Source organism: Haliotis cracherodii, unplaced genomic scaffold (genome assembly GCF_022045235.1).
Source record: "Haliotis cracherodii isolate W230 unplaced genomic scaffold, xgHalCrac1.p SCAF_23, whole genome shotgun sequence".
Lineage (NCBI taxonomy): Eukaryota > Metazoa > Mollusca > Gastropoda > Lepetellida > Haliotidae > Haliotis > Haliotis cracherodii.
Genome location: NW_027266279.1, coordinates 13553775 through 13581350, shown reverse-complemented (window position 1 = coordinate 13581350; position 27576 = coordinate 13553775). Strand labels below are relative to the sequence as shown.

Sequence of the window (27576 nt, the reverse complement as noted above, 5' to 3'; positions counted from 1 at the left end):
CATCAAAAATCTCGAGACCCGTGAAGATCCGGGGTAGAATATGTCCTCCCATGCTTGTCTGATGGTTGATGCATGTCATCGTATCCCAGTTGCGTGGGTCGATGCTCATGATGTCAACCACTGGATTGTCTGGTCCAGACTCGATTATTTACAGACCATGGCTGTAATATTGCTGAGTGCGGCGAAAACAACAAACAAACAAACATCTCGAAAGAAACTGAGCCAGGATCCAATATTGTTTCCGTAATTAGTCAACTGTTTCAATCACACTAAAACACAATGCAATATCACGTGCGGTTAACATGTTTATTCACAGGCTATAGGGAATTATATAAATACACACACAAGTTAAAGTAGCATCAATATTCTAAAAAACAGGCGGGTTTGTACAAAACCTCGAATACTTAAATAAGAATGAAACGAAAAAGAGTGTTAAAGGTAGAGTTTGAGATGGAATATGAACTGACTAGATAACTGATCCATGTTGGGGCCGGTGGTCGAGACAGCGTGGCCCCGATGATGGATATGTTCAAATGTATAGGAGTGATGACGCCACCTGAGATGTTTGGATGAGACAGTGTCTATCATGAGTGAGTATTATCGTTTATCACCTAACAGTCGCTTCGCCTCGACAAAACACGAAGATTGCCGAAATCAGCTGTGGTCATATTGGAGTGAGGGAGTTGGGTTTAACGCCGCTTTTCACACTTTTCCAGTTATATCACGGTGTGTCAGCTTTATGTGGAAGGAAAGCCCGAAGTGATGCAGGTCTCAGACGTTTACCACTTCAGTGAAAACCACGAACACGGGTATGGTGCTGACAAACCTAGAAACATAATAGGGACGAACTGGGATTCGAACCCACAATCATAGCTTTCTGGCGTGCCCAAGGGACGCAACTCTGCACAGCGAATCGCGGCGCCTTAGACGACTGGGCCACCCGTTCCCCCAGGTCATATTGGATGTTTCATTAATTTTAAAGCGTAAAATGCATTAACATTAGATGTTATTTAGGAACAAAACATTCGGCTAGTCTGCGTGTTACAACTGTACGCAGCTGAGGAAGTGACTATATAACTTAAGACTATACACAAGCATCACATCAGAACAAAGCGATGGCCATGAACTGGGTCTAAAAGAGGAAATACCTTGTAAAGTCAGAATCACAATTGTTGTTTTCATAGTTCTGGAAAATGTTGATTTAACTCTATACTTCTTTCAATACCACTCAAAAGATGCCAAGAACATCGGATTTGGTTCATACACCTTCAGTTCATCCGGACGCCATAAAGACCTTAAGAATATCCGATATTTTCATATAACTATGGATAATCTGTTATGCCATGACAGATTAACTATACTTGTATGATTTGGTTGGTTGGTTTGTTGTTTAACACAGCAATCAGCAATATTCCAGCTATATGACAGCGGTCTGTAAATGATCGAGTCTGGACCAGGCAATCCAGTGATTAATATCATGAGCATCGATCCATTCAATTGGGATCGATGACATGCATCAACCAAGTCAGCGAGCCTGACTACCCGATCCCGTTAGTCGCCTTTTACGACAAGCATAGTCGTCTTTTACGGTAAGCATGGGTTGCTGAAGACCTATTATGCCCCGGATCTTTACGAGTCATATACTTATATGAATTAACCGGGTGTTCTTTAACTTCTTTTGAGCAGTATATATTTGTTATCATTTCTACAGTATTCTATAAATGGGGGTTATCAGTGATCCAATGTCAGTCTAATCCTCTCAATAAGCAAGCACCTAACCATAGCCTAATGGATATATTTTCCCATGCATATTAATAACGTAAGAATAAATCACGTGGGCACCAATTGTAGCCATGAGAGAACAATGATAAAAAGGTTAAATATATAGAAAATTAATCACAATTCGTTGAACCTAATATAAGCAACTGCTCGCATTTTGCAATTGAACTTAAAATAATCACCAGAACGTCATAAGCGTACAGTGACTGATTGTAGTTAGTTCGGTAAATGGCACGAGATTCTTTTACATTAGACAATGATGCTAAGAACTGTGTTGTCAAACCACTAAATAGAAAGAACACAATAGAACGCCATAAGCGTACAGTGACTGATTGTCGTTAGTTCGGTAAATGGCACGAGATTCTTTTAGAATTGACAATGATGCTAAGAACTGTGTTGTCAAACCACGAAATAGAATTTAATTTCATTTGAGGAAGCTGTAAACAGTATTTCAGTTTTATGTGATGTGAGGAGAAAGTGGTGAAGCAGGTTATCCACGTGAACGGGTATGGTGCTGACAAACCAGTTATCATAATCACTGCGTTCATGGGATTCAAACCCACGATCATTGCATCATAGCACACCTAAGGCAGGCAACTCTGCACAGCAAATTCCTGCGCCTCAGAGGACTGTCACATGAGATACAACGTCGTGTATTAGGATTTCAAGATACTTTCTACACACATGGAGATGATTGTGTTTACAGCAGGAACTATTTAATCAATATTCCAATTATCTTTATCTTCATGAAAGTTGAATTCATTTTTATATCAACAAATCAGCTTCTTTTTAGTCTTTTACAAAATGGTGATGAGATTGATCACCTGGGCGAAAGGACATTTTTTTATATATCACTCGGGTGGCGCAGTCGTCTGATGCCTTGCAATTCGTTGTGTAGAGTTATCTCCCGTAGCAGTGCCAGGAGTTTGCGGGTTTGGATCCGCCGTCTTTATTATCCTTGGTTTGTCAGCACCATGCCCGTGCTTACAGGTTTCTACGACGGTGTCACTTCTGGTTTTCTTTCCAGATTAATATAACAAGCCGAAATATATATTTGAAATACTGCTCACAACTCACTATTCGGAATAACAAATATTCGACTTGCCTCAATGAAAGAAATGTACTTATCTTGATCCATGCATACACTGACCTTTTTTATGATAAGCTATCATCATAAACTATATAGACTATTAAATGTTTTCAAGCGTACCTTTTTATGGATTTAATCCTATGTATTTATTTCCGCTAGGCTGCAAATTAACGCTGCTCGTGCCATTATACTGTTTTTAAATGTCGTTCAAGAGGAACAACGATACCAAAAATATTCTTCATTTACATTTTACTTCATTTTTGAATGTTATTCATACTAATACTAGAAAGGGACATTGTACACAACCATAACCATTACATCAGAAGGTCTCGTCATAATAAGTTTAAGGAATTAATTTTCAAGATGCTGCAAGAACCTCGTTCGTCAGGATACTGTCAACCCGGACAGGCCGAAAGTAGAGATTGCAGGTGAAGGATATTTTGAAAAGTGGTAAAAATGGACAGAGTTTTTTTCCATCCGTGCATCCCCCAAACGATTGCGACACAACCAGTAGTATCAAGCTCTCGCTGTAAACAAAAACATCATCGCTTGGCTAGTTTACAAAGTGTCCATGTTTTTCCTAACAGAACCGAATCAGAATTAAGGACATGCAGTTTGAAACAATAATCAAGTCCCTTAACGCTCATTTTACTCATCATCGACGTAATTTAAGACAAGAGTGAGTGAGTGAGTGAGTGAGTATAGTTTTATGCCGCCTTTAGCAATATTACAGCAATATCATGGCGGGGGACACCAGAAATGGGCTTCACATATTGTACCCACGTCGGGAATCGAACCCGGGTCATCGGTGTGACGAGCGAACGCTTTAACCACTAGGCTACCCTAAGACAAGATTGAAGGCATAATAGAAATCTGTAACGTTTCCTGAAAATTTATGAATATCCGTTGGTATATTTGTATGTTAATGACCCGTCTCTCATAGCCATTGGCCAAACAAACACTACATTAATTAAATCACAAAAAAACGGCAGCAATATGGCAGTGAACATTGTTTTGTTTTCGAATACAGAGCTATTTTAGATAAACGAGCAAACTGATACAACAATGGCTTCACATTCAGCATGAGTGGCTGATGTATATACAATGACCTAAAAGTGGTCATGCGGATAATATAGTTTTGAGCTAAAAATAACACTACAAAACACGTTCGTTGAAGCTGTTACCACCACGATGGAAAACAATTAGGTCGACTGATATTGTTCAAAAGAATTTTTGTTTCTAGTTTATCGATATTTGCCTGCATTTTAAGCTATCATTCAAACACGTTGGTTGTAAGTGACAAACTAGAAATTGGATGGCTTTTTGAATTGTTAATACAGTCATGGTAATCGTTTGATAATACTGTTTTTTCTGCATTTCCATTTCAAGGTTAGGATACAAAGCTTCAATATACGTAACAGAGAACAATAACACTATTTTCCAAATAAACAGTGTCACTAAACTCGTGTAAGCTAAGGCTACAGACAATGCTTCAGATTCTTTAAATACCTAATGTCAATTGACATTTATATTTCAGAAGATTAAGAGCGAGGTTTACGAAATATATATAGAACCATATTGCTCACAAATGTGCATAATTTTACTTTTTTTCACAGGATAAACTAAATGTCAGTGTCTGAAGGTATCCTTTTCGGGTGTCTATGACTTGACAGCGACAGGATCATCCGGGAATCTGAAGCACTGTCGTAATGCAAACCAACAACTCCAACAAAGTGAGTGAGTATGGTTTCACGCCGCTTTTAGCAATATTCCAGCAATGTCACGGCAGGGGGACACCAGAAATGGGCTTCACACATTCTACCCGTGTCGGAAATCGAACCCGGATCTTCGGCGTGACGAGCGAACACTTTAACCACTTGGCTGCCCGACCGCACAACACCAAAACAGACCTGAACTTGTAATTATGTTATATCGTCAATCAAATTCTTAGTACAATGCTAACAACAATTCTTGACCTCCAGTATATTGTGAATTGCATGCCATATTCAGTTTCCAATTGAGCGTCCATCCGTCCATAAACATATTATTAAGATCAGTCAAAAGATGCATCTGAAGTCAGTCGTCCTTAAGTTTGTAGATAATAGTTTTTTCAGTAGGAGTAACAGAAGATACGACTCCAACTAATGCCATTACACATCTACAATGCGTCGTGGTTCCCTCGTGACGGAGATGGAATGAAATGTTCCATGTACGTTGATTCGTATACATGAACGTTTAGACTAGATGCTAAATGTATCATGTTATAGATTATGGTTATCAGAACTGCGTCCGATTCGTTACCCTGAAAGTTCATCATTAAATACTTAACAGCCTCAGCATGGAAGCTTGAGGCACCACATCGTGCACGAGTACATCAAAGAAAAAAAAGAAAAAAAGATTCGCTAACACACATCTCGTTAACGTCAATTCAACACAGATAAGAGGGACCGAGCCTCTTCAGAGAATCATCATGTCTCACCACGTCATCCATAACTGATCTGTCATATAAAAGGCTGTCCCTATGACACAGCCCTGGTGCATGGACATAGGTCCGGCTAAATATGTCCACACGGACTCTTCAAAGAATCATCATGTCTCACCACGTCATCCATAACTGATCTGTCATATAAAAGGCTGTCCCTATGACACAGCCCTGGTGCATGGACATAGGTCCGGCTAAATATGTCCACACGGACTCTTCACAACAAATCCGTGTCACTGGTTTACACTTTCACACAATCACACATGCTGTCAACTCGGCTTCACTGATGCAATGCTCTTGCTCAGGAAAGGTCGAGAAACCACTCGTCCGCGTGGGATGTTCCCGAGAACGTCTTCACTTTCCCGAACTCTCTCTGAATGTTGTTGATGAGTACGGGGGTGTGTCCTCCGTATCGGTCCTCCCCGTACCCCGTCTGGGAGTAGAGACGGAGGACTTGGGGGTATTCGTGGTCCTCGAGGAAATCAAAGAGGACCGAAGTATGGGCTAAATGGTTGTACGATACCTGCAGATACAAAGACAAAAGTAAGTGAATGTTGTTAGTAAGGCCAAAAAAAGTAAATGTTTATCGACCATGGGCGCGTCAGTCACTTTTATTGCCACTAATTATTTTTTCAAAACAGGACGAATCTAGGAGTCGAACTCACGACCAGTGAATCCTGGCACGGCTAAGGGGAGCAACTGTTGATTCGACTCATCCTCGTCAAACCTGCCCACCCTCCCCGACCCCCACCACCCTCACAAAGGCTTGTGATTTTTCGCGAAAGTTTTCATTGCCTTCTATTACAAGAGCGTAATACGAATTTTATTCCATAACTAAAAATATAAACATACTCACCAAAATTATTTTTTGAAGATTAACTTGTGGCTTTATCCTAATTTTCCACGTGACCGGATGATAATTGACTAGGGCCAGAACAGCTGGTTTGGATGTGTTTCGGCTGACTTCCACTGTCGTCGAAAGGGAACGATGATTGCCGAAGATACTTAATACATGAAGATCGGCACTTTCCGTGGTTACTTCCGACTGGCAGCTGAACACCTTCTGTTGTTTGCCTTTCAAAACAGCAACCGCTTTCGCCTTCCCGTTCTTCCGAATATTGCAACTATCTACGACCGCTGTAAAGGGATAATTGCTCATAAATAATGGAGTAAAAATAAGGAAATCGTATTGTGGGTTTTTACCGTTGGTCATTAAATATTCAATATCTCACGCTTCCGTGGAACAGGTGATATGAAAGGCTTTTCGAATCTGCCATTGTCATAAACTAGGCCAATTTGTAGTGATTGGTGTGATTATGATTGTAAATATAGCTTTATTATGCTTGTTATTCAAAATCATTTACTTCAGAACGAGCCCGGCGTTCAACAAAGAAACCTACAACTACCCATACAATTACGTTTCTCAAATACCGACGCCATTTTGTAGCAAGCGTTACTAAACATCATGTGATATCTACTCATTATTTGATTGGTTGCAAGTAACCAACAGAGTTTGACAACCGTTCACACGTCAAAATCGAGTTTGACAACACTAACAGAATGCCCAAAGTATAAGTAAGCATAGAGATTGATTCTATTTCTCGCCAAACTTGTCAAACTGTTTACGCGATGTTGACACACACAAACTTATGCTTGTCAACATAAATGATTTCGGAAAACTAAAATTTGTTGTGTGAAGCCATCTTAAGGGCCGCAACAAACTGCGGCCCCTTGGACGATTGAGCCTCCTGTGACCCCTACTAAATACAGACTTTTTATTGATGGAATAATAATAATAATAATGATAATGATGATAATAATAATAATAATAATAATGCACATATTTCCACAACACTAAGGGACATGCACAAAGCGCTATTATTACCCTGGTCACTGAATCCATGTACACTCAAGAAGCATTCTCAGCTCCCTGGGGAGTATAGAACCCGAACCGCCTGTTAGGCACTGGAAGGTTAACAACCACAATGCCATCCCGTCCATTTCCCCGTATTAACGCAACCAGTAATACTTACGTAGGCAGGTGAGTGAGTCGTAGTTGTCGGCGTTACAGATGCAGTAGCCCTCCTCGCACGAGGCTCGAAACCTGAATGCAGAGTAGGCCCAACACTTCTTGACGCACCGGGTACGGCTCTTGACTATATACGGAGGAATATTGGCTGAAAATAAGTGTAAAATAATATGTATGTTATATATGGATTTATATGATGTTGTTTACTACAGGGACTACATGAATTCTTCTTTCTTGTAACATTCACCGAGTGATAGTTTGGTTTCCTATGAAAGGCGAAAATGACAACTTAGTCCCACCATTCACGATTGTATAAAATGATACAACTATACAACATGATACAATAGTACAAACTGATACCTTGGTAACAGTGTAACATTGGATTTACGAATTGCATTAAAACTACAACGTTCAACGTTACAACACGTACTAAACCTTTAACTCCCACGCTCCAAGGTTAAAATCTATATCTGTTTTATTAGAGCAACGATGAGAATCTTACAGTGTCACAAACGATATATAACTCGGTTCATTTCATTTTTTGTAAAAAAAATTCTGCTATAACATCCTGACACACTACACATAACCTTTATCGGGGATAAAAAGAAGTATATATGATATGTTATGAGAATTTGATACATTTCTTTTTAAAATTAATTATATTTTTTTGCCTTAGATATCTCAATAGATATCTCGAGCACACCTCATAATCCAGCATTATTTTTATGTCCGTTTAGATGTGGTCACCCCCGTGAAGACCAGGATCCGGGTTAGAATAGGTTTTCAGCAACCCATTCTTGCCTTAAAAGGCGACTAACGGGATCGGGTGGTCAGGCTCGCTGACTTGGTTGATGCATGTCATCGTATCCCATTTTAGTGGGATGTCAATCACTTGATTGTCTGATCCAGACTCCATTATTTACAGACCGCCATCACATAGATGGAATATTGCTTAGTGCGGCGTTGGGATACGATGACATGCATCAACCAAGTCACCAAGTCTGACCACCCGATCCCGTTAGTCGCCTCTTACGACCAGAATAGTCGCCTTTTAAGACAAACATGGGTTGCTGGAGACCTATTCTTACCTTGCTCTTCAGGGGTACGTTAAACAACAGACAACATCATGTTTATTGTACATTTGTGTCTTAATGGATTTTTACTCAAAGCTGTTTTTTTCTGCTGTACTTACCCACGATGTAGGAAGGAGATTTCGCTGCATGACTAGAATGATCTTGTGAGGAGTTCAAGCGAGTAATCACTGTTTGGATTTTAGATGTCTCCCAAGTTAGCTTTGGTTGGGAAGGGTTCTGAAAATGACAAAACATAATCATCAAGCATATGTCTTTGGCAGCACCGCTATCAAAATAGATTCCAGTGGATGCTGGATGTGCCGTTTCTTGTTGTGTACGTGTAATGTAAACTGCCCTTTACTTGAATGACACATACGTGCGCATTATAATGTTCAAGGACTTAAAGACTATGTGGAAGATTTGTATGTTTTTAAATTGTGTTTGTTTGTCTGTTTATTGTTTAACGCCGAACTCACTCGGTCTGTAAAAAATCGGGCCTGGACCAGACAAACCAGTGATCGACATCATGAGCATCGATCCACGCAATTGGGATACAATGACATGCATCAACCAAGTCAGCGAGCCTGACCACCCGATCCCGTTAGTCGCTTCTAACAAGCAGAGTCGCCCTTTACGGCAAGCATGTCAGTACCAAACCCGTGGTCGTGAAGTTCATAAGACCAGCATCACTTCGGGTTTTCCTACCACATCAGGCTGACTCGCTCTAATATAACTGAAATACTGAGTGTTCAACGCGGCTATTAATCCAACACTCGTGTAGTGCTGGCGGTAAAGACGTGGGCGTCATTCCTTACCTGTGTAGTTACGTCATCTTCTTTACGCTGGAAGCCGAAGACGAGGGACACGGACAGCAACGTTGCGCAGATAGCGAAGATCGCGAGGGCGATGATGACGTTACGGAGCCGACGTCGGGCTCGTTCGAGCGCCATGTATTCCAACATGTGGTTTTCGGACGCTGGGAGAAGCTTTCTTATGTGAGAAGGGAACGACACAGAGGAAATGGCGTAGACGCCATAATCATCGTCGTCGTCAGCAAACTGAAAAAAACACAATGTAGATAATGATATCGACAACTTGCAAAATACAAATTCAGCCGAACTTGATAAAATGACATATTCCGTACAACAAAGAATTATTTGTTTTTTGTTAAAACTTATGCGTATGCTAAATGCAAATCAACATTTAGTGAGATAATTACAGAATACAATTGTGTGCAAAGGAATGGACACTTTATTGCAATCTTTCAGTTGTCACCTGGCATCATAAACAATATTAACCACCGATAATTACGGGTAATTGTAACGAAAACGTTTATTTCCTGAAGCGTCTTTTCGAGGTCCCGACTCGATTTCCGACATGTGTACAATGTGTGAAGCTCATACCTGGTCTCGTATTGCTTAAATAATGCTAAAAACGTCACAAACCACCCGCACTCATTGTTTAACTTACTGTTAGGACAAAACCACTTTTAAAGAAATATTAACTGCGTGATGTTAACCCGATCCCATTTCAAACAAAACCAGTCAAACGTCACAGCTGTTCATTTTACTTCAGTTCATGGATGATTAGCCCCTAGTGCTCAAAGCTTTCCACGACATTTTTGAAGTTTTTGAGAAGCTTCGAACCGTTTCCATTTTTCACAGATTGTTTTGCATGCGCTAATTAACATGTAACCGCTGGCTACATGTTACAATAGCTTCTGTATAACATCATCTCCCCTGGGGCTCACTCATGCGTGTTATAATTACCAACTGAAACAGAAGCCATGTTTCTTTCCGTTACCCAGACATTATTGCAAGCATTCGTTCGTGTTCCACAGCAATGGTTATGTTTACAAAGTAGCTTAATTTGTACCACATGCGTTGTTAAAACGACACTTTCAGTTTTATGATTTATTAACTATAAAAGCTCTGGAGTTGATTGTGTTTCTATGCCTTTATCAATTATTGGTTGATTGCAGAAACATTCATTTTAAGTGTGCCAAACTGCTATACAAATGCTTGACTATGGGATCAGGTGACAAAACATGTGAGTATAGATTGATAGGGTCGTTTTAAAGCGCTGATACATCCAAATGTTTGTTGGGTAGTTTTAGGTTTCCCGTGTCTGCTTGTAATCCCTTCTATAATCGATATATCAATACATCTCGACATTTGAAGATAATGTATCGATGTTTGGATGGCCCAATAACGTCAACACGTTTGTGAAAACGTGGTAATGATTTTCTTTCACGTACGTGTTTCTTTGTAACTTTGTTCGAATAATCCGCAGCACTGTCAACATGTTCGACACAGTGAACATCTTTAATGAACATCTATCATGCTTTTATATTACAGTAAACTACGGTTATAATGATGACGTAGCTAGAAGTATATGAACGGAAGAGTGAGTGGGTATGGTTTTACGCCGCCTTTAGCAATAATCCAGCAATATCACGGCTGGGGACACCAGAAATGGGCTTCACACATTGTCCCCATGTGGTGAATCGAACCCGGGTCTTCGGCGTGATGAGCGAACGCTTTAACCACTAGGCTACCCGACCGCCTCTAACACCTGAAGAGATAACCCATGACTAATGCTGGATGTTTCATCAGATATGAAAAAGAGCATTGTCTTTGATTCAGTTAGCATTGGGTCATCGACCCGTGAAGATCCAGTGTAGAATAGGTCTTCAGAAACCCATGCTTGCCGTAAAAGGCGACTATGCTTGTCGTAAGAGGCGACTAACAGGATCGGGTGGTCAGGCTCGCTGACTTGGTTGATGCATGTCATCGTTCACCAATTGCGTGGATCGATGCCCAGAATGTTAATCACTGGATTGCCTCGATTATTTACAGACCACCGTCATATCGCTGGAATATTGCTGAGTGCGGCGTCAAACAACAAACAAACATGAAATGGACATGCATCTCATTGTCTCTACGAGGTTCTCTTTACCTTGAATTCACTACGTGCTCTTGGTTTACATTGTGTCATTATTCGCGTCGTATTCTTTAAATCTACTTCGGGGGCACGGGTGGCCCAGTCGTCTAAGGCGCCGCGATTGGCTGTGCAGAGTTGCGTCCCTTGGGCACGCCAGAAAGCTATGATTGTGGGTTCGAATCCCGATTCGCCACGATTATGTTTCTAGGTTTGTAAGCACCATACCCGTGCTCGTGGGTTTCACCGAAGTGGTAAACGTCTGAGAACTGCATCACTTCGGGCTTTCCTCCCACATTAAGCTGACGCGGGGATGTCACTGGAATACTGTTAAAAGCAGCGTTAAACCCAACTCACTCACTCACTTTAAATCTACTTCATGTAATATGATAAAGAGCCTTGTTCTTCGATGGCGCGCGCGTTTACTTCGAGAAGACGTCAATCAATAGAAACAGAGAACAGGATGCATCACTGATTCCAAACCAGCTGCCATGATTTCAGAAAGCGGGGGTTGCGGTCTACAAACCAAAATCGCTACGTCTGACATTTGTACATCGTGTCAGTTACAAACAAAAACGTGACCTCGCCCTCCCACGGTGCTCCGACACGTGTCGACATAAAACCTTTTCATAATGCCAAACAATCAGCATGTCTTTATTAAGACATTAATCAGTCTGCGAACGCTAAAGAGGCATTATACGAAAATGATGGGACATCAATGAGCTCACTCTTACGATATCAGCTCTTATAAGCACACACGTGGCTGTTCTCGTTAGAATCTCGAGAAGCTACGACGTCATTGTCTTTCCGTTTGGCTGATCGGAATAATTGTCGGGTTGGTTCAAGTGTTTAATTCCCAAATGAACATTGACAGGATAATACCCTTCGTTAATTTGTGAGCAACGTGAACGAGCATTATTACGTGAACGTGATGTCGTGCTCAGAAGCGTTTACTGGAACTACTCGGCAGAGCGCCAGAAGACAATGGAGGATTTGGGGTTACTTCTAGCCACACGCCATTTTAAATGTGACATGTTCGCGTACATTTTATCTGACGCTAAAACCACGCAATATGTTGCGAATAATCGATATGACTGACAAAAAGTCTAACTTGGTTTGGTTACAAACAAATTACACAAGCATAGCTGTGTCATCGATCAGGCCCCTTAGCTGAATTCATCACATATGCATATGCTTAAGTAATATCTGGAGTATTTTTACTTCATTACCATTGATGCTGTGTGTTGGAGATGTTGTTCTCATTGTGAGTGGTACTATTAAAGAGGTGTGACGTCAAGACCGGCCTTTACCATATTATATAGCGACACGCATGCACGTGTGTGTGTGTGTTGCTGCTTGTACTAGTGCGGACTGATGCCGATTTATAGTGCTAGCTCACTGAGATACCATGCCGCAGTTTAACATGAATACCCCACTCAGACACAGTATACTGACTCCGAGCCGACCAGTCCTTGTTTTAGTCCCTTAACACCGAATGCCGAGCGCCAGACAGGGTAACAACAAGTACCATCTTTTAACGTCTTTTGGTATGACGCGGCTGGGGCTGGAACCCCAGACCTTCCGCTCTCCGGGAGGTCGCTCTACCACTAGACCACGGAGGCGGTCTGAAAACATCAGATGCAGCATTGACTGCACGAGTTGTTTTCACATAGATCTGCATGTGCATGGATTAGTTTGTCTCATCTTACAAATTACTCAAGATCTGATGATGCAAGCACAAAAACATTTATTCTGACATGAACAAAGACCAAAAGTGATCATTGCAGTGTAATTCAAAGAGAGGATTTTGAGATAACGATGTTTTGTGTTTTTACACGTGTAATGTATGAGCATCAGGAATGCTTAGGTTAATCTCTTTAATAGGAGAGTTACCCCTTTAATCAGGACGGCACAACTATTGAAACAGGGTTGGCATTGGTCAGTACAAATCTCCTATCTTCGGTCTGTAAATAATCTAGTCTGAATCAGGCAATCCAGTGATTGACATCGTCAGCATCGATCTACGCAATCGGGATACGATGACATGCACATCAACCAAGTTTTGGTATGGTTTGGTATGTTGTTTAACGCCGGACACAGCCATATTCCAGCTATATGACCGTGGTCTGTGAACAATCGAGTCTGGACCAGGCAATCCAGTGATTGACATCAAGGGCATCGATCCACGCAGTTGGGGTACGATAACATGCATCAACCAAGTCAGCGAGCCTGACCACCCGATCCCATTAGTCGCCCTTTAGGGCAAGCATGGGTTGCTGAAGACCTTTTCTACCCCGGATCTTCACGGGTCTGCATCAACCAAGTGACCGAGCCTGACCACCCGATCCCGTTAGGCGGATTGATGGGTTGCTGAAGATCAATTCAATCCCGGATGAATAATTTCCAAACTACTGTATCTATTATGGGTGACAGTGTTCGGCAAGGTCCGCATATTTGCCATCTTTTTCCTCAATCTTGTCAATCGCATTAGTGTCAAAAGGGACAGAAATTTAAATGATATTAATGATTTCATTGGATTTATCAAAAAGGACAAGATCAGGTTTATTGGCCTGGACAGGTCTGACGCTGAATTCGTGCCGTTTTTTCAAAGCATTTTGAATTGATCTTTTTCCATGACGCCCTCTGCCTCTTATTTATCGATCTAATACATTATGTTAAGGTAACACGAGTACCAAATCCGGGTAACTGTTCGCGCTTGTTTGACAAAGACAAAAATATTTCGAACTCAACAGCTGTCACAAATCCATAAGCGCACCCGTTACAAACTACGAAAAGACATTAGTCGACAAAGCGGGTAAATCGACAAAAATAATAAACATAAATCCTGAGAGAAAAGAAAAAAACAACAAATCAATTAGAATCCTAAGAATGACAAAGAAATGAAACTATTGTCACAAAACTGACATATTGGTTATCAATACAAATAACCTACCAGATGTATGTTCTGGTCGATGTTTTTCGTCCCCATGACTTAAGAGAGGAAAAAGATGTCGCTGCAGGAAAATCACGCTGTGAGTTGCTGACACAACAGAGTCTTTAAAGCATGGAAATTTTCATCGCCATTACATAATCAACGAGTTGATGGCTTGGTGGATACACGGGATAGCGACAGAACAACGCAGAGTTGCAATCCAATATTTACGCACCTCTTGTGCGTGTATGCAAATCAAACGCTGCTACGATTAAGAGTTGCGAGGTAGAGAATGAGAAGACAAGGTTCTTTGTACAATCAGGTCGATCGTTTTGTCCAAAACGGTTCACAGTTCTTGCTAATTAACAGCAAATAATATCCTCCGAGATCTTTCAACTCTAAATCTTCATATTTCTATGGATAAGTCTCTTTCTGATATGCACTTTCTTGTTTCAGTCTCCAAATCGCTTGATGAGCTTTCTAAACATGGCACTTGTTTCTGGTACTAAGTACAGACATGAAACTGTTTCATCATTCGCCATCAAAGACAAGATTGTACAATGCATCAACGCACGTTAATACAAGCAAAAGTTGAAAAACGCTGAAAGGAGTGATGTTGATAGAATATTAGGAGATTTATTCTGTGGTATGACAGAAGTCCATGGTAATAAAGTCCTTAAAGAGAGTCCTTGAGTCCAGTGGCGGGTGAACTATGCGCCAAAGATTCAAAAACAAAGGGCGATAATCCCCTCGACACGTGACCAGTCAAGTGAAAATCATACACTCAGCACACGCATTTTTTCTCCAAATGGTCAGAGTCTCCACTCTACGAAAGGAAAGGAATCCGTATCGACATCCCTTCAGGGTCAATCCAAACATGATGTAGACGTTTCGTGTACACATTGCTGGTCAAGACTGTTGACTCCAATGACGTGCACGTGTCCAGAACGTTGTTGCTATAGCAATAGAGTGTTCCTTATAGCATGTTCACGTGTGTAAATCCGGAAACAGCATCAATCTGTCGTAGCCCCAGTATCCTTCATTACCATTCCATTATAACCATCACAAAACACACACATTTTAAAAAGACGTAAATATCCTGACATCTCTCCAAACAGATTTCCATTAAAGATCAGATATACTACCCGCGGCACACAGGCGTTGAAGCACCGCAAATGACAAGGTCACTTCTCGAAGAATACTTATCCATGCCAAAGAGCACCTGAGTGGTAGCCGGCTGTGACTGGAAGCTTGCAACAACCTCGATAGAAAGTCCGTTTTACTCGCCCCCTTGGGGTACGGGGCTAATAGACCCAATTATCTTGCTCTCTTGTCCGTGTATCGATCCGTCATATCCAAAAAATGTGCAAAATTGCAAGAACACGGCACGTGAGGCGAGAAACATGCTGGTTATGTAGACTGTGCGCTAACATGATCGACAAAAGCAGTTGACAAATTACCAATGCAGTCAGCGTATGCCGAGTGCACAAAGAACCTAGCCGGTGGGAGGCCCATTCCCGGTCTGAGGACGGAAGGGGTAATTGAAATGAGACCCAAGTGAAACCCCTGGAAAATTAGATTGGTAGGATTTAGGTGGACAATGATCGAGTGTAAATCTAAAACGATGAGGCCCGAAAATATCCCAAACTACAGTCCTGCCAAATCCTACGCGGGATCCAATTTGTCTTTTAACAAAATGAGAGAATGAATCCCAATTTGGTCTGGCGGTATATTGATTGTGGGGATGTCTCCTGGACATTAAATCTCCTATCCAGTTGCTCTGCCACGTCTAGCGGGAGCCTGACACTGCTGAATGAAAATAAAGTCTGAACAAGTGCTTGTCCAAACAGTCCACCAGAGACAGTGAATAATTTTAAACTGCTTGGCGAGGTATACTTAAATATTTTAGAAACGGAACTCCAACCGTTGCCATGTTATTTGTTATATTTATTTGACAAACTTACAGTGAAGAAATTAATCAACCACCTAACGTTACCAATTTGGACAAGCTCAGTGGGAAGAAACTAAGAATGCACGCACCAGCTCGAAAGGGGTCAAGATTGGAAAACTCCAGCTTTGTTGTGATGGCCTGATCATATCTTGTCTGGACAAGGTGGAGTGAAATGGGGTTGACGTCGCGTTCAAGATTATCGCACTCAAATAGCGACGTGCATGCACGTGTGTGTGGCCGCTTGTACTCGTCCGGACTTTAACTGGTTTTATAGTGCTAGCCCAATGAATTACTGTTTAACAGCCCGTGAAGATCCGGGGTAGAATAGGTCTTAAGCAACCCATGCTTGCCGTAAAAGGCGACTATGCTTGTCGTAAGAGGCAACTAACGGGATCGAGTGGTCAGGCTCGCTGACTTGGTTGTTGCATGTCATCTATCCCAGTTGTGTGGATCCATGTTCATGATATTAATCACTGGATTGTCTGGTCTAGACTCGATTATTTACAGACCGCCGTCATATAGCTTGAATATTGCTGAGTGCGGCGTAAAACAACAAAACAACAAACCAAACCCTATGCACAAAACCTCGGTGGCGGTCAGTGTGGTGTAAGAAAATCGAAGATTGTACCAACAACGATAAACGCCGTCAGTATTAATGACACATTGTCATCCGAATAACTCACAGTAACCATTCAATCCTCATTAGATGTTTCACATGACTAGAATCGGGTGTCGCAACGGATGCGTTGTGATGAAAGTATATGTAAATTGATTGGATGCTGGAAACACAAGAATGAACTATAATATGTCTGAACATAAAAAGCCAGGGTCATGTGTACAGAACGGTCAAACCAACACAAAATGAGCATGATTGGATACATCTTTATAGGTTTTGTATTCAGGGAGAAACAGGTCACAACGAAGCTGCAATCTGATAACTTAAGATAAATTCAAACTTTTATGTTAAATGCGAGGCTCTGAGCCCCAAAGACACAGGTTTCAGATGTCAGTGGACCGGATTCACGTCTCAAAATACCACTTGCGGGGGATCATATAACACGCGTCAAGAATACGGATCAGTGCTCGTCATATTGCTGAAGTTTTCTTTGAATTTCAAATAAGACCGAACCAGAAAAGCCAACACCATGTGTTTTGCTCGCAAGTGAACGGATTGTATTAACGTAGTTTTGACGTGACCATGGGCTTCTAAAGGAATGATATGTTATTTCTTGACGCAGTCAGATGGTTTGGATGGTTTGTTGTTTAACGCCGCACTCAGCAATAATCCAGCTATATGACGGCGGTATGAAAATAATCGAGTCAGGACCAGACAATCCAGTGACTGATATCATGAGCATCGATCCACGCAATTGGGATCGATGACATGCATCAACCAAGTCAGCGAGCCTGACCACCCGATCCCGTTAGTCGCCTTTTACGGCCATCAACCAAGTCAGCGAGCCTGACCACCCGATCCCGTTAGTCGCCTTTTACGGCAAGTGCCAGTGATATCCAGACGTAGGTTGACAGCATGAGCAAGGATTCCTGCAGTCGAGGCACGTCGACATTCAATCAGCCAGGACATACAGTGTAACAACAGGACTGCAATGCGTTCTTTTGACGGGTTTGGGATGCTGGGGGCCTCATCTGTCCTTGAATCGTCATTATTGCATTAGATGCATTATATGTAGACACGTGGAGATCCGAGTAAAGAATAGGTCTTCAGCAAACCTTGCTTGTCGTAAGACGCCACTAACGGGATCGGGTGGTCAGGCTCGCTGTCTTGGTTGATCATGTCATTGTTTGCCAATTGCGTAGATCGATGCTCATGATGCCAATCACTCGATTGTCTGGTCCAGATTATTTACAAACCGCCGTCATATAGCTAGAGTTATAGTGAGATAAACAGTGGCAACGGTATTACTCAGAATCAGGACCACTGCTTTGGCAAGATGTTATCCACTTGTGAAGACAATTTACACTCCATTCATACTCCTGATTGTGAACCCAGGTGGAGATTTAGTCCAATACAATGAAACATGTGAATTACAGCAAGGATGAGGTGACGTAATATTGACTAGATGGGGATTATGGGAGCGGGGTTATATAATCACGCTTTGAAGCGAAATAACCGTGAGTCGACCTTTTGGTCCCAGTGTTCGCCCACGCTGTCGGTGTACCGAGTGATTACATAGGACGGAGGAGGGTATCACCATTTGTATTTTCAAGCGATTATCTCTGATACCACCCATGTTGACATCCTCGACAGCCGTTGTTTTCCTCGCAGCCTTTCAATCTTACAGTTCTGCATGAGTGAGTGTATGATGTTTTACGCTACAGTGACAATACAGTTATTTCGTGGCGGCCAGGAGACAATCGAGTCTCGATCAGACAAACCAATGAAAGAATCACGACACGCAGTACAGCCAGCACTCAAATTCTGTTTTTGTTTGTTTGTTGTTTAACGCCGCACATAGCAGTATTCCAGCTATATGACGGCGGTCTGTAAATGATCGAGTCTTGACCAGACAATGCAGTGATTGACATCATGAGCATCGATCTACGAAATTGGGATACGATGACATGCATCAACCAAGTCAGCGAGCCTGACCACCCGACCCCGTTAGTAGACTCTTACGACAAGCATAGTCGCCTTTAACGGCACGCATTAGTTGCTGAAGACCTATTCTACACCAGTTCTTCACAGGTCGAGTGAGCACTCCTGCCTTTTCCTTCTTTGCTATTGTAAGTAGATGGGTGAATTTTGTTTCACGTCTTAGTCACCAATATTACAGCAATATCGCATCTCTACCACACAAACCAGTAAAAGCATGATCACCGATCGAGTGATAGAATCTGGCCATCCGATCCCTATTTAATTGGCTCTTACAGACATAGGATCCTGGGGACCCATATTTGTCTAATCTGTGTGGTAATATCATGTATTGATAGCAACTCGTACACATTGAAAACTGTGACATTGATGGATTGGACACACTGGAATCAGATGATAACGTTAATAAAACATATAGCATTACAAACTTCAATTCATTTAATCAAAGAAAGTCTAATCTTCAATTCTATGTAATTATCTTTATGATAGAATATGATCCTTTCCAACAGTCACAATCAACTGGATTCATCGATTGAGGTTTCCGGAACTGTTGGTCTGAATCCATTTCCCTCACAAGGCCTCATGGCGACAGCCTGGGAATTAAATCCCATCTTTGTCTTAGTCGCAGTATCCATGTTTGTCGTAACATTCGATTAAAGACGATCTGTGGTCAGCCTGTCTGAACTGTTAGCGTGTCACCTTGACCAGATGGTGGGGTCGTTATTGGCGTTTTCAGTCACCGCTTTTCCTGTCTCAGACTCGATTATTTACAGGCTGGCGTGATGTTTGTTTGATATTTCTGATTGTGGTGTTCAACAACATTCAGTAACTGACTCACTTCATCTACACAGTTTATGAGGAGTGAGTGATTGAGTGAGTTGGGTTTCACGCATTGTATCGCAACCTATCTGTCAAGACGCATATCGTATCACAACCTTACAACGGAGATGCACATTGTATCGCGACCTTACAATCAAGATGCATGTGTATCGCAACCAATCTATCAATATCGCTATATTGCAGTCCCACAAGTAACAAGTAACTTCAAAATAAGTACTTGAAGAATCAGTTAAAACATGGTAACCCGGTCGATCAGGTAGATAAAAAACGTAACACCAAAACGTATGAAATTCTCTTTTCAGGGTTGTGACCACCATCGAGGCAAAACAAAAAATCCCTGACCAAGATCATGGAAACATGGTATTGATACATCAACCACTATTTTACATACCCGATGAGAAGCCGCAATCAAAGTCCAGTACATCGTTCTCTCTACCATACTTTTGGCTTGCTCCCGTTCCCGCTCTGGCCAGATCCCTAATTGACCATTACCCCCCTACACTGACCCCTTCACCCCTGTGGTCGTCACAGGTCGACGGTTCTGGGTCTGAGTCTGTTTTGTCAAGCGAGAGGGTATATGTGAAGGGAGAGGCTATTACAGAGACAGCCATGACCCGAGGCCAGTTTTCAGACCAGACGGAAGCCAGCTGGAAACATCAGCCTATTTGCCAACGACAGCTTCTTTCAACACTTCTTGGTTGCAATTTGTTTAGATTTTGATATAATGAACACGATATAGAGTTCGGGGTAGTGTTGTCTGGGCACCTTTGAAGATCAGATTTATGGTTGCCGATACGGCGATAGTATAAATGGAATTATTTAGACACGGGAATGTTTATAATATGGCTTCTTCCTGTTTACCGTGAAAAGTGTCCAATAAATCACAATACTGAAATGAAGAGCCCCAATACTTTCGTCAAGGGTGGTGAGAGATTGACAACGTACTGAAAAGACCCAACCCTTAGCCCTTCGTTAGTTCTTATGATGGAGGCGAGGTCTTAAATACCGGGGGAGGAAATGTATTTTAATGTTTTTTTTCATAATGTGTACTCACGCTGGGGATACCGGAAACAGACTCTGACTTATATGACGATCGCATGGTCACAATGTGTGACTGATTGTGTGTCCTCAAACTGGATTATTATCAATAAGAGTGACATGTTACTGTGATATAAACCGCCGAACTAAAGAAAGTATACACCTGAAAAGTCACACTTCACTCTGCTCATTACTGTGAAATTGACCCGTGAAGATTCCGGGGTAGAATAGGTCTTCAGCAACCCATGCTTGCCGTAAAAGGCGACTATGCTTGTCTTAAAAGGCGACTAACGGGATCGAGTGGTCAAGCTCGCTGACTTGGTTGATACATGGCATTGATCCCAATTGCGTAGATCGATGCTCATGATGTCAATCACTGGATTGTCTGATCCAGACTCGATTATTTTACAGACCGCCGTCATATAGCTGGAATATTGTTGAGTGCGGCGTTAAACAACAAACAAACAAACACACTGTGAAATTACAACTCCCGTGTTCCTTGAGACCTCACGTGCACGTAACCTGTTGTGAGATAGTTATGAATATGATGCATGTATCGTCGATGCTCATGATGTCAATCACTTGATTGTCTGGTCCAGATTCGATTATATACAGACAGCCGTCATATAATTGGAATGTTCTTAGTCCGGAATAGTACAAGCAGCCACATTAATCTTGAAAGCGACATTAAAACCAGTTTCACCCCACACCTAAGTGGCCACAAGTTGGTTTGTTTAACGCCGCACTCAGCAATATTCCAGCTATATGACGGCGGTCTGTAAATAATCGAGTCTGGACCAGACAATCCAGTGATTGACACCATGCGCATCGATCTATGCATATGGGGTACGAGGTCATGCATCAACGAAGTCAGCGTGCCTGACCACCCGATCTCATAGTCGCCTCTTACGACAAGCATAGTCGCCTGTTACGGCAAGCATGGGTTGCTGCAGACCTATCCTACAGAAACCCATGCTTGCCGTAAAAGGGGACCATCATTGTGACGCTGATAAACTGCTTAATCGTCAAGTCACTTTAACTCACTCTATTAATAAAGTCACATTGTTCTCATTCTTTGTAAATAAGATCAAATGTACACAATCACATTGCATACGCGGTTGAGGGACTCTTTGCACTGAAAAATACGATTAAATATCAAAGTGTGCATGAAATAGTAAACTGTAATAACGCAAATTGACTCAGCGTGCGAAAGGCCACTTGGCGATTTAATAACACTTGAAGTAACTCGTAATATAATACATGTTCTAAATCTAACATCACTCTCAATTCGCAGCAATAGAAAAAACATAACTGTATCGAAAAGGGATAGCTCTTTCTGAAGCGCGGAGTAACCGCCAATTCAAAACATTTCAAGAATATATCTTAACGTGGATTTCTCATATTGATTTAAAAATGTAGTTTGGCAAAGTACATTTGAAACTATGCCGTCTAGTATTTAATCAACGTTTGTTTTTGAAATGTCATTTTGTGGGAAGTTTCCTTTTTGTCCAGTGAGAGAACAGGTGCAATGAGGCAGAGTGAGTGAGTGCGGTTTTGCGCCGCTTTTAGCAATATTCCAGCAAAATCACGGCGGGGCCGGGGACACCATAAATGGGCTTCACAAATTGTACCCATGTCGGGAATCGAACGCTTTAACTACTAGGCTACCCAACCGCCTAGTCTGTCTTACAGACCCTGATACAAATATATATCAAATACAGCCCATGCAAGTCTATAATGTTTGGCAAGTCTAGATCACTGCAAAATGAAGAGAGTCACTAGGCTCCATTTTATTATATTTTTATTAAGATAACTGAACAACTGTTTTTTTATGTACGATATGTTCATTTCTGAGACTATATGTTAGTCTACCAACCGCCCCGCAATGAGGCAGAAGGTTAAGTGGGGAGCGTATTAATAATTATAATGTGCATATTTATAATGCGCAAAATACACACTCTAAAACATATAGAATGAGATGGTAATTATACTGTTAACCTTCCAGCGCATCATAGGCAGTATATGTTATATTCTCCTCAAGGAGATGAAAATAACACGGATCCATTGACCGGGATAATAACATGGCACTTGGAGTACATGTTTATTTTAGGGTCTGGATTTGGCCCATAATAAATAAACACATCATCATCATCATCATCATCATCATCATCATCATCTCGAAATTATAAGTTGAAATGTCCCGTTTTCTTTATTTGGACGCCATGAAATGAATGACACGAGATGCCACTATGACACAAATCAGTTCCTTACGTAATGATCTCATACACCTCATAATCATCATCATCTTCATCATCACCATCATCATCTCGAAAGTCAATTTGAAAACTACTTTATTTGGACGTCAGGAATTCAATGACATTCAAGGCGAATGTGATGCAAATCAGTTCCTCGCGTAATGATCTCAGACAACGCATAAGATCAAAACAGCGTTTATACATACGTACACGATACAAGACAATGCCTTCCGACGCAAAAACTCCTCAACCTGTTAGCGGGTTTCCAAGTAACCCATTAGCTCATAGCAAACACTCCGCCAAGTTGCTAGTCGTGCTTCCAAGGGACCTTAAAGACTTAGTCAAACATGACCAAATAGCCGAGGCTCAAAACCGCATTTAACTCAAACAAAGAACCACAAGGGAATGCATGAATGAAAGTTTGTCATTTCTCTACATGTTTGTCCTTCTCTTACAGTAGAACTGTCACCACGCTGACAACGACGCTGACGTCTCAATGCCAAGGTGACATTATATCCGTGGTCCACGTCTGCAAACTCCACCGGCCGCCATCCATGACGTTGACGGGGCTCTCTGTTGACACTGCGTTATGCGAGGTGTGCCTCAGAGGCCGATCATTCGCTCGCTAATTGAAGAGCTAGCGTTATATTTGTTTAAAGAAACGCTGCATTTAGCCGTAATGGCTGGAAATATGGCCTGAATGAGCGTTTGTATGGTGGAAGGGACGCTATGTGGAAGGCGGCTTATACCGTTGTATTTTTATACTTGAACAATTTCGGATACTCTGTTGAAACAAAGCGTACGATCAGTTGACACATACTTAACAGTTTCATATAAATATAACTTATTTTTGGGTTTATTTATACAGCTAAACGAAGCACATGACAAAAACAGTCGATGAATACGGACAGACATCTTGCCTTTCTTCAATATCAGTAATAGTTTTCAAAACAATAATTATTTGTTTAAAAATCAGAGGGCCATGTTTTCAATTGAAAATATTAGCGGTGATGATTCAAGAAGAGTAATGGAGACATTTTTGGCCTCCTAGAAACAAAGCCAAAGAGAGTATGGGGGCTTGACTTGAAGCTAAACACGCAGTCGGAACAGGGACGTTAGCAAAACGATGGGTAAATAATGCATCTGTCTATATTGAATCTGTTAGAGTTAAAATAAGGCAGATACAGATTTTCAGTCTCCCCATTTTAACAACATTGTTGGAATGTTTCAGTTTAAGCCATTACCCACGCGTATCATCTTGGCATTGGATCTGACATTAGCCAAGAACGTTCGTTTTTAGATTCCTTATCTCCATACCTTGAGTTCCACGAATATCAAAATGAATTATTAATGGCCGAACCGCTAAGCATCACGACACAATTCATAAATCTTGAATGGTTTTATAGAGAAATATGCTAGGTATTCAGACACAGACATATTTAAAAATAATAAATGTGAAGTATATTGATGGAAAAGGGTAGACTTTAAGGAAGTATATTGATGGACCCTAAGCATCCAATGTATACTACTCAAAAGGAAGTTAAGGACCACCCGATCCTTTCATATTATAGTTTTAAAAATACAGTAAAACGAAAGAAGCGGAAGGTCCCTCTTCTTTTGATGAGGATAATTGGGTGCTACGACTGATCAAACCATCGATGCCTTGCAAGTGACCTTGACCCGATGATTATACACCGATTACAAATATCAATAGTATCATCGGTACTCGCGTTTGACTGTCGGTTATTTAGAACTACAGTAAACTACGGTTATAGCGAACACGCTTATAACGAACTGACGGATATAACGAACTTACTTTTTTGGTCCCGACTATTTGCTGTAGTTATGCTGTATATATGCTTATAACGATCTACGGTCATAACGAACTAAAATTAGTAGTCCCTTTGAGTTCGTTATAACCGTAGTTTACTATATATGATATCATTATTTAAAGGCTTATAATCGCCACCATCACCATCACATCTTCATGTCTTAAATGAGTAGCATAGTTATTATTCACTGCGATGACGTTGTTAATTGCACAGTTCAACACACATACCAGGAGGTCGACGATGCGGCAAATGGTAAGTTTGAAATTGACCTCGTTATAGAGTGCATGCATTTATTTTACAAGAACTCATTAAGTAATGAATATGGTTTGACACCGCAGTTGGTAGTTTTCCACTTATCGTCACGATGGCTTGTAAACCGTCGAGTCCGGACCAGACAAACCAGTGTCGGAAAGCAAAAGGAACAGAATAGACGCTGTTAACCTCGTGGTTAGACATTTTCTGTCGTTGATATGAAGCTAGATAGGGAGTTTTAATTCCCACTTTACAACTGTATTCAGTGCATACATAATATCACATGACTCATTTTGAATGCCCTATCTTTTGTAAAGAGGCATTGACGTGTATGTTTCAATTATGATGAATGGATTACATTACGAGGCAATTACAGAAAGAACATCAGATTCTAAATATCACGTTAATAAAACTGTTCAAAAATCGTATTTCAAAAGTTATTACCATTTATTTGTTATGTTCCATGATATCTGATTTCGTTCGCTTGTCGCCAAATAGATAAGAAATACAGTATCGAAATATAGGTTACACGTTATGCGCAATTTAAATCATAAAACACTTTCTAAGCCATATTTTCATACACATATTTCTACATGTGTATCCGAGTATGACAGCGTCCATTAGAATAGTAAACGATTCAACACACTCAGCCGTACTCAAGCATGTCAAGTTCTTGAGTGCATCCCAACACAAAAACTACAAACTCAATTCAACCATACTTGGTGGAAATATTTCAAAGTAATTATATACATTCATACGCGAATTGACATGATCATATTTCGTATGAAGAGCAAACGTTTATGAAAAGGTCACGAGGAGGCGTGTGCAAGATTACAGCTTGGCATCTCTGAACCTCAAAGTCCTTTAAACAAGATCCACCCACGAGTCACACAGAAGGGTTTTTTTTCTATTCAGACATCTTTTATCGACCTACAGGTAAATTAAACAGACAAGCTTCATTAGGTTTACAAATACTATTATATATATATATGTATGTATGTATGTATGTATGTATGTATGTATGTATGTATGTATGTATGTATATGTATATATATGTTGTGCACGAAACACGTTATAGGAGGAGCACAACTCCACAGGCTATTGAGCACAAAGGCGCCAATCTTCCCGACGCACCTCAATCTTATAATCGCAACTCACGTGATTCTTAAAGAACAAGAATAATAAAACATTTAACATATTACAGTTATTACTTAACAACATGATTGAACTGAACCTGTTGACTATATACGATAAAGCGAACTGTTTTGTTCTCAAACAATCACATAGAGCTATTGTAATAACACCGAATGTGCATCTCCATATTAGAAACGAGGTAATGCGATTTGCTTGGAAACAGCTGCACGGGGCTGCTTGATAATGGGATGAATGTGCTGTTATTAAATTAAATATTCATCCTGTTTTCACATATACCCGACCATGTGTAGCCATGTGATCTGGTTTTGCTGAATGGGAACTTGTCACACATAACAACCGACACCCTCCCAGAAAAAAACAATAAAAGACACGATTTCAAAATTATACTTAAATAAACACACGTCACATCACCGCTTCATTGCAAATAACACAATATCTTTCAGAAAAAAAGTAGTCACATGAAAGCTAAATTCCAGCATATCACGATTTGAGAAAACAAAATACCAGTATATCAATGTCTTGTTTGATAAACGTGATTGCAACCTGCATAATAGAGTTTCAAATAACTAGTGTTTGAAAGAATTCCGTGCAGATGACATATTATCATTAGCCATGCCATTCCAGTTAAAATACTGGCCTGTCACGTTACAGGCATTTCAAACACGTTTGTCGAAGATTGCGTGAGTTAATTTGACAAAGGTATATGTTTCCTTCATAGTGAAATACAAGTAAACAATATATCTTACCTTCAAAGGCATGTAGGACTTCCGTTTATTGTGTTGTTTTGCAATTGAAAAGGTCATCGTCGTTGCACGTTTCCAAAATATCTTGAAATCAGTTCCTTTTCTGATTTATCGGACAGATAAATAGATAAATCACACCACTGCAGACATTAAATATCCAACGAACATATTTTCAAAGATGAAAATAACAAAGTTCCACTATAATCTGTCCATTATGTATATAAACATCCACTTCAAGTTCACAGCGCACGTTATTTTTAAGCCTGCAAACCGAACGAAGTCCAAAATCCTTCAGAGTGAAAGCTATACAACCTCCCTCGCCTGACACGAAGCCGAAGTGGCCATTCTGTGAGAGATCGAGGCCTGTAAAAACATTTGCTGTTTCTGGCCGATGTCGTCTGCTGTCAACAAGCAGCCCTGACTACCAGGTGGCACTCGACAGACAACTTGAATCGTCTGCTGAAACAGCTGGCACGCGCGCTTGCACCTGTTGCGCGTTTTCAGATCGAGGCCATACGCGAATGGCGCATGGCTGGGTGAGGTTGGGTTTGTTAAGTGGTTACGGGTTAGT

General features: G+C 41.1%; 1 protein-coding gene across 2 annotated transcripts; it reads right to left on the bottom strand.

Moving 5' to 3' along the window:
* Positions 1-308: 308 nt before the first annotated feature.
* On the bottom strand, positions 309-27372 carry LOC139471671 (uncharacterized). Of its 2 annotated transcripts, none has more exons than XM_071254117.1 (6): positions 27009-27372; positions 9269-9511; positions 8573-8690; positions 7385-7528; positions 6208-6488; positions 309-5874 (listed from the first exon to the last, which is right to left on the bottom strand). In XM_071254117.1, the coding sequence occupies exons 1-6, from the start codon at positions 27063-27065 to the stop codon at positions 5653-5655; spliced, it is 1065 nt and encodes a 354-aa protein (XP_071110218.1). In that variant the 5' UTR covers positions 27066-27372; the 3' UTR covers positions 309-5652. The 2 variants fall into 2 exon arrangements, with proteins under 2 accessions (XP_071110218.1, XP_071110219.1); XM_071254118.1 differs by lacking the exon at positions 27009-27372 and adding an exon at positions 14347-14510.
* Between the last annotated feature and the right edge of the window lie 204 nt (positions 27373-27576).